Source organism: Schistocerca serialis, chromosome 4 (genome assembly GCF_023864345.2).
Source record: "Schistocerca serialis cubense isolate TAMUIC-IGC-003099 chromosome 4, iqSchSeri2.2, whole genome shotgun sequence".
In the NCBI taxonomy this organism is placed as follows: Eukaryota; Metazoa; Arthropoda; class Insecta; order Orthoptera; family Acrididae; genus Schistocerca; species Schistocerca serialis.
This window is the reverse complement of record NC_064641.1, coordinates 365,178,378-365,191,152: the sequence shown is the minus strand read 5'-3', so window position 1 is coordinate 365,191,152 and position 12,775 is coordinate 365,178,378. Positions and strand designations below refer to the sequence as shown.

Below are 12,775 nucleotides of genomic sequence, written 5' to 3'. Positions count from 1 at the left end.
CAGTAAATAGTGGAACTCATGTCAATGCTTGGGGAAAGAATATTTGAATTTTGTATAGGTCTCTATATTGTTACAAGCCATAATATCCACCCTAGCTATAGTAATATTTTGTGTGTCACTAATACAGTTAGTAACATCTGCTGTTGAGTTACTTTTGGTTATTGTTTGCGTGTAAAGAAAAACAGGCACATCAGTATTTAAGTATAAGAGATTGGGTTCCCTGTGATTTGCTTGCTCCGTCTTGTAGCAGTATGTCAAGAAGCTTCTGTGTTATTTAAAATGTGAATGAAGGTGTAGCTTAAGGTATATTCCATTGCTAGTTATTATTATTATTATTATCATCATCATCAGCAGCAGCAGCAGCAGCAGCAGTAGTAGTAGTAGTAGTAGTAGTAGTATCATTATCATCATCATTATTACATGCTTCAGTACAACAGCCCAATAGTTTTACATACTCAACCAAAAATTACACAGGTGCAACTATTTACACTATACAAACATTCAGGTTTGCCACAAGTTATGGAAATCAGAGAATATCAGGGAATTTCAGACATGTCAGGGGAATATCAGAGAACTTTGAAAAAGAAAAGAAAGAAAGAAAAAAACTGGAAAAATCTTGTTTTTGTCTCAGCATATGAAATGGTTTGTTTACTGACATGCATCATCACTGGCTGCGCACAGCTGAGAACATGCGCCGCTTCCCTAAACTCTCATTCTTACTGCTTCTCACTTTCCTACCACTCCCCTCAGCTTTGCAGTCAGTGCTGCCACCACTTCTTGCTGCTAGCCTAGTAGCTGTGGACGAGAAGCAGGGAGGCATGAGGAGTGGTTTATTTGTATCTGATTCTCAGAGATTGTTGATGGAGCAGCTGGAGACAGCAGTCATGTGTGCATGAGTCATGTCTGAGTGATTGTATGGATGTGTATGTGCTCTCGTTTTCTGACAAAGGCTATTGCCAAAAATTTATTTATGAGATTGTGATTGTCTTTTCCATGTGCCTTGCTGTGGCTCAGTGATCACCTTTAAGGTGAGTTGCTACCTATACTCATTAGTATTGATTCTCAGAGTGTTTGCGCAAGTTATCTTTTGCATGGATTGATCAACATTTCATCAACATGCTGTCTGTGACAATTGAATAGCTGGCCACACGAGTGGATATCCGCAATGGGCCGAAACCACAGGCCATTTGTGCAGGTATCTCTAACGGATCGCGCCTGCTGATCTGAAGCCCATTGTTTCACACTGATGTGTTGACCGTGCCCATTGGATCTAGTCTCACCGATCTGCTCATAGGCTGGCACTGTTTGTGTGTGGCATAATCTGGTGGATTTTTGTGGTTTATACATGGACCCAGGATAGAGGTGCTCCTCAGCAGGCCGGAGGCCACAGGCGATGGATTTAAGAGAGTGTGACTGTCTCACCACAAGTACATTGTACAGTATGGCATTTTATAGACATATTATTTATTGTAGTACATTTTGGCGCTTCGAAATTGGTGTATATGTAAGAAAGTGTGTGTGATAAGAAGAAGAAAATTGTGGCAGTTGCTGGTGATTTGCATGCTGTATACTCATATATTTCTCGAAAGAAAAATCACACAGTACCTGTAAAATAATAGATATAACACAGTGGGTAACAACCAACAATAATGAACAAATTAGAGACAACATTTTATTAGCGGTCACCTATAGTGTTGGTTTATGCAGCTCTTCCCTGCCTTATACAATTCTTTCAACAGGCCTACTTTTTCTGAGTTACTTCTGAAACCAGTGAAGGTATTTTAAATCTGTCTTGTGACTCCAAGGAAATACATATTATTGTCACCACATGTGCTTCATTTTATGTAAATAAAAAACAACAGTGGTTTTAATGAAACACACATACCATTTGGCTTACTTTCTCCATGTAAAAACAGTTCATTACAGAAGATGTTGATGTTAGTATTAAAGGTCTTTGCTCGCACAGGGGAGAAATACAGAAGTCTTTATATTTTTTTGTCAACTTACATCTGTACTTACCCTCGGGATCTTAAAATTTGTCAGGAAAAATGCTATAACTTGTCTGGAAATCAGTGGAATATCAGAGAATTTCACTTAGGCCATCTCGTTGCAACCCTGACATTACACAGCGCATTTTGATACTACCAGGGAAACATCTGTCAAGGCACTTATTTACAATGTGGCTCACTGTCTAAATTTCACCACAGTCTACAATGCAGGAAAAGACAGGTTGCTACTCATTGTAAAGAAGACACGTCTAGTTGCAGACATGCACAATTAAAAGACACTTACATAAAGCTTTCAGCCACAGCCTTCATTGGTAAAACACACACACACACACACACACACACACACACACACACACACACACACACACACAACTTCCAACTCCAGCATATCGGGCTGGAGTTGTCCCCAGCTCATGGTCTAGTGGCTAGAGTGTTGCTGCATCGGGATCACAGGGTCCTGGGTTCGTTTCCCATCCGGGTTGGGGATTTTCTCTGCCTGGGGACTGGGTGTTTGTGTTGTCGCTGTCATTTCATCATTCATCATGACAGTGGCTAGATTGGACAGTGTAAAAATTGGACTGTTTAAAAATAGGGACTTGTTCGGGCGCTGATGACCGTGCAGTTGAGTGCCCCACAAACCTATCATCATCATCATCATCATCATCATCAGCAGGCTGGAGTTGGCAGGTGTGTGTGCGTGAGGTGTGCTTGCGTGCGTGTGTGTGTGTGTGTGTGTGTGTGTGTGTGTGTGTCTTTTACTGATGAAGGCTGTGGTCAAAGCTTTACATAAGTGTCTTTTAACTGTGCCTGTCTTCTACCTGACATGTCTTCTTTATGGTAAGTGGCAATCTGTCTTTTCCTACATTGTTGATATTCCTACCAGGAGTTTCCATTGTTTGATTACTGTCAGAGCAAAAGCCCCATTTGTGCATGTTGTATTTGCATATATTTACTCCGGTCTGGAATATGATGAGCTGTACTTATACTTCCCTAAGATGAAGAAAGCCTGCAACATTAATTGTAGGGTTAGCAAGTTTGTGGTCTCATGTTTTTGTGGCTCGCCACTCACATTTTGATCAAGCGTCCTGATTGAATCCAGTGGAAGTCATTTTGACTCCTCCGTATATTGGTCTTTCGGTTTCTAGGCATCTTGTTGGCAGCAAGAATAAATCTTTGCAAAAATCAAGTGATTCAGTTTTAGAAACTTGCTGACAAAGATTTTAAAGGAGCTGCCCTTTGATGAAAATAAGCTGGGCAGATGTTTGATAGTATCAGTAGCCAGCTTGTAGATTTAGAATTGACTATGCCACTAATAATTCTTATTGCAGCATTCAAAATAACGTAAACTTTCTCCACATAATGCTGCAGAACCAAACTTGTGTGCAATATCTGACTGCAGAGTATATCATTGCAAGGGATGCTCTGTGGGGAACTGATGTATATGCTCACCTGCCAGATTCCACACCAGTTTCACTCATGTGTTTGTACTTTCTTACCTCTGTTGGAAAGGTGTTTGTTATGTCTGCATTCTGTCTAATGTGACACCAGGATATTTTGGCTTGACTATGCCAGGAGGATGGTACCATGGGCTGGTTATTGCTGATGCCAGACAATTAGAGAGGCAGAAAAGACATATTTCTGTTTTAAAAACATTAGTTCAAAGTTGCCATGAATTAATAATATCTCTCTCTCTCTCTCTCTCTCTCTCTCTCTCTCTCTCTCTCTCTCTCTCTCTAGCATCTAGGTGTGTGTGGGTAGAGGGAGAAAGATGTGGGAAGCAGGAAGAAGGGTTGCAAACAGGTAGATAGCAGCTTGAAGAGAGACAGCAGGTGTGCAGGTTATGAATGCCGGAGGGAGGGCTGGTAGGGGCATGGGCTACGCATGAGGCACATGGGTACTGGAGCTGATTAGATACTGTATGTGAAGAAAATGACATGGAGGCATGGTTTGGGTGGAGATTACAGGACAGAAGAAGGGGAAACTATTGGGTAGAGGGTAAGGGGACAATGGGTTAGCAGAGATTGAGGCCTGAAGGATTATGGGAGGAAAGGATGTGTTGCAAGGATAACTCCTATCTACATTCTACATAGCTCAGAAAAGCTCTTGCTGAAGGAAAGGATCCAGATGGCACAAATTGTGAAGCACCCATTGAAATCAAGCATATTGTGCCACTGGGTGGTCAACTTTGTTCTTGTACACAGTTTGGTGGCAAACATTTATTCTGTTGGACAGCTGGTCGGTGGTCCATGGTCATGCCCACATAAAATGCTGTGCAGTGATTGCATCAGAGGGGGTATATGACATGGGTGCTTACACAGGTGGCCATATCTCTTCAACTGTTCTCTCTCTCTCTTTTTATTTGTTATTTATTTGTTTATTTTTTTTTAAAAAAGAGCATAGATCTCTTAAATTTTGCTGATAATGTATGTTTGTGTAGAATTTTGTTAAAAGTGGAATTAGTTACTTTTGCGTCACGTCACTGTGCGTAACGTCAGAAATTCAGGATAGAGCCTATTTGCATTCAAAACTTTTCTTAATTTTGTGTGGCTGAAGTAGAGAGTTCTTGACCTCATTAATGTTTTTTTTTTACTTGTCAAACATTTGCTTTATCTGCTAGAACCTAGGAAATTCTTGCTAAGTCACATGTCACATAAAACTGTTGACTCCTTTGTATTAAGGGATGGGTCTTGTTGCAGCTTCCAGACCGAAGTCCAAGCTTTTCTGCTGGAATGTGTGAAATCAAAGTCCCTGGTTTCTTTGTGCCATTCTTCTCTGCTTCATTCATTCAAGGAATTCATAAAAATTGTATCTGTTTATTGGTCTCCACTTTAATTTATTATATAGCTCAACGGGGTTTTGAAAGCTACTGTTAACTTTGCTTTGCTGATAAGTTCACTTTAAATGTATCAGTGCATGATGAAATGTTTTCTTTCAGTGACATTGACAAAAGCGATAGGTGCTGTGGGATACAACATACATTCATTATATTGTATTTCTCCGTAGCACCAAACCAACATATATCTGTATGGTGTTCGTAAATAATAATTTACAAAGAAAAGTAGAAATTTTTTGCTGTTTAATGGTGAAAGAATATTTATGAGTAAATATTGTTCTACTGTTTGTCAGAATTCTCTACTACAGCAGTAGCCAATGTCCAGAGGGCCTTCAGTGAGTGAAATGATAATTAAATCAAGACCCTAAGCTGTCGACAGGCATTGATATACATCAACGGGGACAGTTGAAAATGTGTGCCCCGACCGGACTCGAACCCGGGATCTCCTGCTTACCTGGCAGATGCTCTATCCATTTGAGCCACTGAGGGCGCAGAGGATAGTGTGACTGCAGGGATTTATCCCTTGCACACTCCCCTTGAGACCCACAAGCCCAACTTAATGTCCACACACTACATTCGTAGTGCCCCTGCCCATTACACTCATTACTCGCGGCAGACAATCTTACCGAGTCCCGTAAGAGTTCGGGCAATGCGTGTGCATCCAGCACAGAAGAAGTTGGTCAGTGGCTGGTTTGCCTTAACTATATGAAGATGGACATGTCCAAAAGAACAGATACCATCTTCATATATTCAGTGTGTCAATTCAATTTCTGGTTGCGTTTCTAAAGTTCTGTGAAATGTGCACCTGTAGCTGTAAATAACAGCTTCATTTGATTTGACACTATTTTCAGGCAGTTTCTGTAGATGTGGTGATGGTCAGAAGAAAGAGGGGTGCCGAATATGTGTACAGGTGTGGTGCTCCAGCAGTTCTCACCTCAAATCCCTCATTTTTCCCCATTGTCAAAGCCTCTTTGTTCTAAGGTTTTTTTTCCTGTTCGCGTCCCATACACTGCTAATGTGGTTTTTCAAATATTTGATGGAAAGACCTAGTGTAGCTTCTGCCAATTGTTGTAGCCTTTGCAAGAAGTCAACAAGAATAGTATCTGTAGCATCCCAGTAAACATTGGGTAAAGTATGTCCAGCAAATGTACTGAAACTTTGTTTTTGTACAAGTCATTGGCTTTGATCCAGTGATTTGATTGCAGATTTGTTACTGGGGTGAAGTGGCAGTCCCACACATTGTTCACAGTAATAGAGCCTTGCACAAAATCAGTTTCTTTTCTTCACTCGGTCCCATATTCACATTTCATCAATGTTTGCAACCGACGTTGCTATTCATGGATGTCTTTCACTTGGATCATCTTCAAGAGAAACATGGCTGCATTTGAATGAAACCACTCATTTTATAACAGCTGAAAATAAAGGAACAGAATCTTAACAAATTTTCACTAATTTGATTTAATCTCTGGTGCCAATAAACTGTTAAAAACAAAGAGTTTTATGACTGACCAGTGTTCCAGTTAATCTGCTTGAACTAAATATTCACTAAAAACATAATAAAAATAAAGTTTCTTTGGTATTAGTGCCATCAGTGTACCAGTCTGTTTCTCTATGCTCTCATAAAGACTTGTTGATTAAACATTGAATTAATGATTGTATTTATACAGATTAAAATTAATGTGTGTATATATAATACTTTTCGTTACTCAAGCATGTCCGAAGGCCAGACCATGCACACAGAACAACACAAGAAATGGATTGAAGTTCCACCTGAAGCAACAGTGCCCTTCACCTATGAAGACAGAGGTAATAGTGATACATTTAATTATTCTTTATGCTTTAAATATGTTGTGGAGCACCATTTGTCATCAGATAGAAAAAATTGTAATTAAATGTAGCCTGCACCTGAATGACCTCAATGCCTGTTATAGATAAAGTATTTGTTTTGTGCTGGTACTAGCCAGTTGCTTCACTGGTAAACAAATGAATGCCTAGCTATTATTACCACAAATGTCAGTGCAGACAGATCAATAATCAATTTCTTATGGCAAACTGCATGTGTTGTATTGCAGTAATGCAGTAAGTGTTTATCTTTAGTTATGAAGGACACAAACCAAGCTCTACAGTAAAATTTAGAAAATTCAGGAGCGAGCTGTACAGTGCTCAGTACTTTGTGCTTATAGAGATGTGATGGAATTTGTTTAATACATTGTTCTGATTGCGCTAAGAAATATATGACGTAAGAAATATGGACTTTTTAACTTGTAAGTAAAATGTCTGACTTGCAGGGATAATGTTTAATGATCATGCTCCACTTTGTTCTTTCTCCCCATATCTCCACTTTTTCTCACACAAAATGATTGCATTGGGATTACATTGGAAAGTGCTTGTAAACTACAGTGGTATTGGTTTAAGATTAATTCAGTAACTTCAGCATTAATGGGAACATGAGGGGTAGGGGGGAGAAAGATTGATGCAAAATATGAAAGTTGAAACCTATCACAGTATATTAAATGAAAACAAAATAAATAAATTGATTGGTTGCTGGGATAAAACAAATAAATAGTTTCTTCATTCATGTCTTTATTATGGCTCTGACTTCGGTAATTAGGATGATCTCTGGTTCAGCTAATAAAAAGACTGAGAAATAGGTGCTCTTGTCAATTCCTTTTAAAACCTATAATCAGTTAACTTCATCTAGAGGCTTGTGAATGAATGGATTTCTCCATATCTATGCCTCAGGCCTCAAATTCTTTTTCTGCATTTTATTTTCTAGTACCAAGAAATGTTGTTCACTTGTCAAGTGTCAATCTGTTAGCGATATTGTTCTTTGTTTGCAACTCGAAGGTTAGACCTAGTACCTGTTCCATGTCCGGCTTTGTTCTGAGGTTCAATGTGAGACTTTTAAGTGTGTATCTTTTTACATGTATGGGTTACCAATTCTTGGCAAAACACCGATCCAGAAGGGCCAGGTAATTTTTGTTCGATGTTTTCCTCCTCTAGCCTTTGACAAGTCAACACTTATCTGCAAGGCAACAGTGTTTTCAGGTTGCCTTAAAGATAATTCTTCTGCAGTTAAGTCATTCCAGAAGACTCCTCTTCCACCCTAACTCTTTTGGGTTCTTCGCTTTTAGAAATAAAACAGGAAAATGAAAGATGACCTGGAGCCTCAGAACCTTATACTATTTTGGTGGGGAGAAAAAAAGTTGACTAATTGAGATCAATAGAAAAGAAAACAGAAGCAGCCTGACACAAGCAAGTTGAAGTAATGTGAGATTCAGCTAAGGACCCATGTGTTTGCCCCCACCCCCCACCCCACACACACCCTCAAGAAGGGATTCCTCTATGGGGATCAGTATTTTCATGGTAAGAGTAATTGTTTTCATATGTTGTTCTAAAATTTTTCCAATCTGTTTTGAATAAGTTTCTTTAGTTTTTCCCTGCTTATTTGTTGACTCTTCATGGGTGTAGTACTGGTACTTGGTATGCGCATTGGACACAGAGCACCACGAGTACACTTGTGGACTGTTCTGTCAATTTTTGAATACTTCATTAGTTTCATTGTTTTAGCATTGCAGTTTAATGATATGGAAAAGTCAGTTTGTAGGCTGTATTTTTGTGTGTTTATAGAAGCATACATACATTTCTGAAACAGAAATAGTAAGCCAATGGTAGTGAAATAGAAAGAATGTATGTGCAAATTGAGGAAATAATAAAAATGATTTCAAATGGGATGACAGTTAGGAAGTCTTTGCAGATTGAAATATAGCAACATGTTGGGAGTGGGAGAAAGGGGGGGGGGGGGTAATGGAAGAATCACTGAAAATTATGGACTGGGAAAAAGAAATGAAAGAGGAAGATGGAATTCTGTGGTAGATGTCAGCAAATTGTAACCAAAATTTGCTCCACAGGAGGAGGAAGATGGACTTGGAAAGTTCTCAGAGACAAGAATATGTCAACTGTGCTGTATATCATGATGCCATGGTAAGAAAAGATTCAAGAAACACACACTGGACTGTTGATGTATGGATATGGAAACAGGTAACAACCTGGTATTCATAAACAGTCAGCAGAAATTCAAAAGAATAAACTAAAACATGGAAGATATGAGAAAGGGGGGGAGGGGTTACTAACAAATCACTGCTATGTATAATCTGCATGTTTTTTTGTACCACAAATAAAGTTATGAATTTTACTAACAAAATTGTTGCCACCACCACCACCACCACCACCACCACCACCACCACCACTACTTAACATCCACTGCTTGGTCAAGGGCTCATATTATTTTAGCTTGTATTTTGGACTTCAGAAGTAATCATGTATTTTGCTACTGTGTGCTTTCAAATGCCATCTGCCCACCATCTATTACATCTTCATCGTGGTCTTTTCTGGCAACTTGAAATCCATAAAGATGTAAGAAAAATCTCTGTGGCTTTAAACAGACATAAGAAAAGACAGAGACAAAGCTTACAGAAAGTATTCAGATAGAAATAGAAATTTGTGTAGGAGCATCATGTTGGCGTAATACTGAAAACTATAATGGATGTGAATGTCGTAGGGGAGACTTTAATCCAGTAGTGGATATCAAATAGCTGATGAAGATTTTAGAAAATTTTGCTTGAGGCTCCTTCCAGTCCCTCCCTCTACTATTAATTGCTAATGTGAGTATCTGTTTTCTTTTTTTTTTCTGCAGGAAAAATTCGCCATAGAGACACACACAAACATACCATTCATCAGCTTCTAGTGAAGGTTAATGGCTGGAAATGTACACTTCCTGTTTCTGTTGATAAAGTAGGGGTATACTTTCGACAAGCAGTGCCTGAAAACCAGAATCCTTATCTCTCGGTGAGTATCCTAAGTATATATCATGATAATTGCCTTAAAATTATCTGTCAGTTGTCTTAAAATTATCTGTTTTAATCTTTGAATATAAATATGTTGGTGACTGCACATTGCTGTATTCAGTTACGATTTTGTTTTCATGACCGTGTAAACAGAAGTGCCTCTGACTTATCGACCTCGTACTAGAATCCATTGGTTGATGTGCCAGGGTGTTAGTGTTGCCATGTTGAGTGGTAAGCTGGTAGTGGACCACATAATGGTGACTGCTCAAAGGGAGTGCCCATCACTGTAATCATTGCACCATCTTATATGGTTGCTTTGCTCAGGGCCAAAAAGTGAAATTAGCAGGTTGTGGTCTGTGACTAGGTGAAATTTTGTTATGAATAAGAAATTTGAGATACTGTAAATAATAGCTAGTGACTCCTTTTCTATTAGGCAGTTATTCATCTGTGCTGCTGTAAACGTTTTAGATGCATATGTTATCAGTTATTCTGTGCCATTGGTGGGCCTAAATGGCAGAACATTGCCTACTCTGAATTTTTGTGTGTGTATCATCAAGGTTAAATTTTTTCATGGTGTCAATGTGGGCAGGTGGAAATCAGATTTCAAACACTTTTTTACCTTCTAGAATGCCGCATGACAGTGCTGAGCCATTAAAATTGGATTCTTATTTATTTATAAGCTGATTGATGGTTTATGTTATCTGCTCACCATTTAGCATAAATTTGCTATAGTAATTTATCTTGAACAAGGAGGACAGGATCTCCTACAAATTTGTAGATGGAGGGAGACTGTTGATTGCTTTGTTATGGGTTGGTGTGGACCTGGACCACTGTGACTCAATATGTGGTTGAGGCACTGAGTGTCCCGCTCGAAATATGACACTCTCTTAATTTGTATTTGAACCCACTAACACTCCTGTGTGCAAACTGTTTGAAATATTTTTGAAGTATTGTGAGAGCACTTACATCAAAAGGTAATCTGTGATATTGATATAGCACGAAGATGCATTGATTACCATAAACCACTTTGATTCTGCAACTAAGACTAATTGCAGATAAGCATCAGCTTATCTTGGAATAGGACTGGCCTCTTGATAACTTTGAAAGTAGCTCTTAAGAATGTGGAATTGAATTAAGATCTCTGTTAGATTGAGCACTAATAGATGCTTTAATATACCACAAAGATGACTTGTGCTTTTAGTGCTCTGTGATTACAACAGTGCATGGATGTGATTGGTCCCGCAAGACCTGCTGTCTTCCGTCCACACTTCGTGGTTCTTTAGAGGATACAGAAGGAAGGATCGGATGCCATTCATGAACAGAGAATTCAGATATTAATTTATTCTACAGCTAATATCAAATAATAAAAATAATACATAATTGTTGCTGTAGACGCAGTGTCAGTTGCTAACAGTAGATTTGAATGTAGAAATGTGTACAGATACAAAATATTTATAAATCTATCATTCATCAATACAATGGCTATTCAGAAGATGTTGAGCCCTGGCTACTATGAAAGTCTGTAAATGTTGTTCAGCTGGCAACCACACAAAATGGGGGTCAGTGCATGAATGTTCAAACTTAAGTACATCCACTGCTGGAGCTCTGGAGAGGGAATGCTTGCATCTCTTTGGCAGCGGTGTAATCATTTGTGGCAATGCCCTCATGCCTGGGTGGCAGCGGTAGGAAATGCAACTCTGTGACTGGCGGAGTGCGTATTTGGAAATGTGGCCATCTGGATTGTGGCCAGTACTGCACCACCTTAAGTAATTACTTGTGCCCCAGACAGAAATGAGGGTTAACACCAGATTTTAATGGTATGTATACTTCAAAGCTTTGCGCACAACCTAGATTACATTCTCATAAATTAGCATATTCAACAATAGAAATGCCTGGATGGAGCAGTATGTAAAATAAGGACAAGGCAATGAATCACCTTTATTGGATTCATGCATGTAGCACAGAAACATGTAACCGAAAACAGCATTCATGCTAGCTTTTGAGCAGTAGCTCTTTTTTCTACCACAAGTACATAAATATCTTACTTGCAGACACTGAAATGCACACTCCCATGGTTATGGCAATTCTTGCTATTGGTGAAAACATGACAAAAATGATATTAGTCTACGTACCTACATGTTTATAGGTAACCCGGACTGTTACTTCTCATGTTAAAGTAACAGACTGATTACATTACCAGGTGATGTTAAGTTGCCTCCTAAGGTGATGAGTTGATATGCCTGTATGTTTCAGTGTTATTTAGGCATATAGAAGCTCTAGTATCCACATGAAAATCTGTATCCAGACTGTTAATGATCTTTGAGATAATCAGTTTGTGTGGAAGTTTGGTATTGGCTGATGTCACTGCCCTGATGTTGTACATTGCAATACTGAGCCATGGTGATAGTTATGGGTGCTTAGAGAAACAGACACCAAATACCCATGATTGTTGCAAGAAAACCATTGTGATTTCTCAACTTTAAAAGCACATTGTACTGCTGATGTCAATTTCAAATGACAGCTATGTGAAGAATCTTGGCTTAAGAAAGCTAGCCCGAACTTCATGGTTGGGAACTACAAGCATCACAAAGATTCACTTAGGATGTGTTATACTGTGAGTGCAGTAAATTACACCATCAGCTGAGACCTTGTAGGTCAACCAACTAGGATACAGAGGACAGGTTCCTTTCTTCTGACACTGACTGAGACTTAAGCCTAGCACCCTCTACACGTGTTTGCATCTCAAAAGACCAGACATTATACAAGACACTGGATGACATGTTACTAGGTTTTACAAGTGGTTGTAATTTTTGAGCCAGCTAGTAATTGCAAGTACCAGAAAACAGTAGCAAAGCAGAGTGAATGTGAGTGTGAGAAGTATTACTAGCATTGCATAACAATGGAAACTGTTAATGAAAATTGACACTAGGTTGAAAATTCAGTAGAGGGTGAATATTGTGACTGAAAGTAATGTCTTCTTAAATCAGAATCATTGAACAAAGCCAAAATCATTGTAAACACCAACATGCAATTACACAGAGTCCCAAATCTTAAGTAAGGCCCAGAAAGCAAAGTAACAGTTGTAT

General features: G+C 39.0%; 1 protein-coding gene across 1 annotated transcript in view; it reads left to right on the top strand.

Moving 5' to 3' along the window:
• Positions 1-12,775, top strand: part of LOC126474166 (intermembrane lipid transfer protein VPS13D) — a 525,388-nt gene that overhangs the window by 331,635 nt on the left and 180,978 nt on the right. The window contains exons 43-44 of the mRNA XM_050101624.1: positions 6,554-6,648; positions 9,539-9,690. Of these exons, the coding sequence (XP_049957581.1) occupies positions 6,554-6,648; positions 9,539-9,690 (247 nt within the window). The remainder of the gene's footprint in view (positions 1-6,553; positions 6,649-9,538; positions 9,691-12,775) is intronic.